The sequence below is a fragment of the Triticum dicoccoides genome, chromosome 6A (assembly GCF_002162155.2).
Source record: "Triticum dicoccoides isolate Atlit2015 ecotype Zavitan chromosome 6A, WEW_v2.0, whole genome shotgun sequence".
NCBI lineage: Eukaryota > Viridiplantae > Streptophyta > Magnoliopsida > Poales > Poaceae > Triticum > Triticum dicoccoides.
In genome coordinates this window covers 4,592,297-4,596,610 of record NC_041390.1, presented here as the reverse complement: position 1 = coordinate 4,596,610, position 4,314 = coordinate 4,592,297, and the positions used below count along the sequence as shown (strand labels likewise).

Below are 4,314 nucleotides of genomic sequence, written 5' to 3'. Positions count from 1 at the left end.
CAAGAACTCCTTCTCCTTCCCATGGAGGTTCTAGATCGAGGCCATGACAGTGCCCGTGCACGCGGCGACCCTGTCAGCGGCGGCTGCGGATCGGGGCCACATGAGGTCGAGGCTGCACTTGGGCGTCCAGTGAGTCTGTGGCGGCGCCAGCAACATCGAGCGTGGCTACAATTTCTGTGTTGTAGTCTTGTTCTACCTAATTTCAATAAGATTGGCAAATTTTGGTCATTTTAGTTCAAATTTCAGCCATTTTTTGTTTCAAATTTCAAATTTTTGTTTGCCCTTTTCATCCGGAATTTTCTGAAAATTTTGTGAAATGACGAATTTCACCTATTTCACTAAGGTCCGGTGAAAAAACAGAAAATGAAATCCAAAATGCTAATCGGCCTGGTGTTGGTTCATGAGTCTAGACAATATACTCCTTGTCACCCGCACCGACCATGTGCATTTACTGCAGTTGGGTTGCTTAATGAGTCTAGAAACACCGATGCCCCAATCGGACGAACAAGAACCACCAAGGACAAACCCCATTGCAGCTATCCTGTAGAAGGTCGCCTCGTAGTTGTGAACGGAAATTAGAATGGCTGATGATCGATACAAGCGGATGTGTCCACTGTCGAAATATCAAAAATCTCGCCGAACAGATCTCTCACCAAAAGGTTGATGCATAAGCCATGGGGGACATGGACCGCTGAGGAAGAGGAGGGCTACACAGGTGGTTGTGTGGGTGCCCTTAATTTGGTTGCAGGTGTCCTTAATAGCCACTCTAGCAGGTTGTTTAAGTCCGACGACAACCGAGTGGCACATGTGACAACACAGGATAACACACAACCATGTCATGTCTATGGCTTGTGGAGAGAAGCCTCATTGGAAATCCTGCATGCACAAATACAAGTGCAAAAATGACTTGGTTAAGCAACTAAGGGAGAACAATGCGACTCCGAGTAGATGCTGGATGTCGATACGAGCTAGGGCAAGTCACGCTCTGGAGTCGGTGGCAATTCCAAATCCTATGGAAACACGAAACGCCAAACAAAAATGGAAGAACTGTTGATGACAACACGCGGGTCCGTAGCATTATGTAGCGTTAAGTAGTGCCTCGTAGCAGGCGGCCTCTGATCCAATATATACACTTTGATACATATGTAATTTGTAGCCGATTGAGAAAGTTCGAAGGAAAGGATTGTCCAGAATACCACCATCTTTCGTTGTGAGGCTTGGTGCCCTCATTGTTGGCAACTTACCTACACAGCCATCCAATATCCTTCTTATCAAGTGGCTGTATAAGTTATCTGTAGAGACGGATGCCACTTGGGCATAGATTTTTCGTAATAAGTACTTCCAGTCCAAAACTTTGTCCCAGGTGACGGTAAGACCGACTGATTCGCCCTTTTGGAAGGGACTCATGCGAGTAAAAGCAGACGTTTTCTATAGGACAAAATTTGTAGTTGGCAATGGTACTTCCACAAGATTCTAGGAGGATACATGGCTAGGAGAGACGCCCCTAGCAATCCAATATCCTTCTCTCTATAATATTGTTCAGCGAAGAGACGCTTACATTGCAACAGTACTACAGTCAAATACTCTTAATATTCAATTCAGGAGGACGCTAGTGGGACACCGTTGGGGAGCTTGGCTCCATCTTGTGAGAAGATTGATGGTGGTCCAACTCTCTCAACAGCCAGAGCAGTTATGCTGGAAACTAACTAAAAATGGGGAGTTTTCTATTAAATCCATGTATTTGGATATTATCAATGCTAGCATTGTTCCTAGTTTGAAACATGTTTGAAAAATGAAAGTGCCTTTAAAAATTAAAGTGTTTATGTGGTTTGTCCACAAACAGGTCATCTTAACTAAAGACAATTTGGCGAAACGCAATTGATTGGGTTATAAAAGATGTAGTTTTTGTGTTAGTGATGAGTCAATCAGACACCTCTTTTTTGATTTCCCTCTGGCTAAGATTTTGTGGAGGTCGGTCCACATAGCCTTTAATATATCTCCTCCGAATTCCATCTACACTTTATTTGGGACGTGGTTAGATGGAATTGACGTAGTAACAGCGAGACATATCCGTGTAGGAGTATGTGCTTTACTATGTGCAATTTGGAACTGCAGATACGATTCGGTTTTTAACATAACAACAAATATTCATTTCTTGCAGGTTATCTTCACTGCACTCATCCGTATGTGGTCGCTACTCACTCCGACGGAGGCCAGGGAGCATGTGGCTACTGGATCTATCCGATTGAAGACGGTAGCTCGGGCTATATTCAACTGGTTTGAATGGCGGTCATGTAATAGGATAGGTGTTTAGTTTCCTATCTGTGTTTATTTGCCTGCCGGTTGTGACTGTCCGGTTTGTTGCTTTCGTGCTCTGTGTTGAGCACAACCTTTTTTGTTTGAGATTACGAGACATATGTTGGATTTTTTGTTTATTAATAATATGGCTGTATGCATCTTTCTGATGCAGAGGCCGGGGCAAACCCCCTTTTCGAAAAAAAACCCTACACAGCCATCCATTCATCATAGAGCAGATCGAATTACAACAGATGGTGAAACTACGTACAGAAATAAACAGGATTACATGTACAAAGCATAATTAGCTACACATACTCCTGCTCGTATACTGAACAGCAGAACCAGTAGACGTACACATTTTTGGTATGGTACACAAGTAACACCGACTTGCATTATTCTTATTTTCGAGGCACGTAGGGTAGCTAACGTAGCAGCGTACAGTCCAAAGCAAATCAAGGGCGGTGTTGATATAGTAGTAATAATAAATCAATCTCATCACATGATGGAGCAGGGGTCCCGCGGGCACTCCTCGATCCAGCATAGCGGAGGGAAGAAGGGAGGACAAGTGGGCGGCGGCCAGTTTGGCTGCCTGCTGCAGGTGCAGCCTCTGTGGTTTAACCAGTTGCATGGCGGTGGTAGCGCAGGTTTGCTGCTGCAGCAGCAGCCGCCATGGTGATGTGACTGCCAGTGCGAGCACTCGCAGGGTTTTGGCTCCTGCGGTGGTGGTATGGGGGTAGGGCAGCAGAGACACTGCTGCGGAGAGCAGTTCAAGTAGCACTGCATAGGGTACGGCATCGGACACGGGTATGGCACGAACTTGCATGCTCGTTTCGGCGTCTCGGGCTCCGGCAGGCATGTTTTTGTTGGCCGAGGAGGCGGCCATACGTCGACGATGATGATCTCCTGAACGACCTTGCAGGCCTTGCACAAGATCTTCTGGCGGAGCTTCTCCGCGTCAAACTTGCCGCGGACGATCACCTTGTTGGCCTTGTGCTCGTACTCAATCTTCTCGATGCAGTAATCCTCTGTCACACACACATACACACAGGTAACCACGAGTTATTAGTGCGAAAAACTGTTCAAGATAAGAGCACCATAAACAATAGATCTAGAATAGTTAATTTCCTGGGTTTCAAGATACCACTCCCTTGGTTTTACCTTGGAGGCACTTCAGGACATCGTTGATCTTCTTCTTGCAGCGGCAGCATTGCAGGTCTGCCGCAATCACCAGTATACCCATCTGCAAACACGCACCCAGACGAACATGTATGTCTGACCAAAATCAATCTTCACGAAATCATCGTAAACTTCTTCTGCCGCTAGTGTCCTTCCTACTGTCCTATACGTGTCAATCGATTTCTGAAATTTCTAGCTGTAGAGCAACATATGAATGCATCCAAGATAAGAAAAAATAAATTCAATGTTGATTACCTCGGCAGTTTGTACGACTAGAAACGCAGCAAGTAAAGGAAACAACAACCAAGTACTTGGGTGGGGGGATTTAATCAAGCTCACCCTCAACTCTGTAGTATGATGGGAGAAATGGAGGTGGATGATGCAGGCAGAGAACCATGCGTTATTTATAATGGGAATGCTAATGTCGTGTCTGCTTTGTCGGATCGCATCCCGAATATAAAGGCCACATCGTGCCAATTACTGTCAACGGGAGTTGGAATGATACCAACGGAAAAATATACAAGAAAGGGGTGGGAGGATTAATAGTATAAGACTGCAGGTTGGCAGTGGCGGGGGCCCATGTTATCAGAGGCTGGTGCCGTTCCCACCACTAGTAACCCCTCCGGTAGTGGCAGGCGCTGTGCACCCCGTGCCCACTGCAGGCGTTTGCGACTGATGGCCCCGTGACGGTGGGTACACTTTGCCGAGAGCCAGTGGTTTGATACTCAACAGAGAGTCATTTCTTTTTAACCTCCATTGCATAATTCAAATCATAGTAGCATATATATGTTCCAGCATTACATTGGTTTAACCTCCATTGCATATTTTGCATTAGTTCAC

At 45.7% G+C, this 4,314-nt stretch overlaps 1 protein-coding gene across 1 annotated transcript; it reads right to left on the bottom strand.

Moving 5' to 3' along the window:
- Positions 1–2,509: 2,509 nt before the first annotated feature.
- Positions 2,510–3,830, bottom strand: LOC119319585 (protein PYRICULARIA ORYZAE RESISTANCE 21-like). The gene is made up of 3 exons (XM_037594038.1): positions 3,730–3,830; positions 3,457–3,637; positions 2,510–3,323 (listed from the first exon to the last, which is right to left on the bottom strand). Exons 2-3 carry the CDS (start codon positions 3,536–3,538, stop codon positions 2,794–2,796), a joined length of 612 nt encoding a protein of 203 aa, XP_037449935.1. The 5' UTR covers positions 3,539–3,637; positions 3,730–3,830; the 3' UTR covers positions 2,510–2,793.
- Between the last annotated feature and the right edge of the window lie 484 nt (positions 3,831–4,314).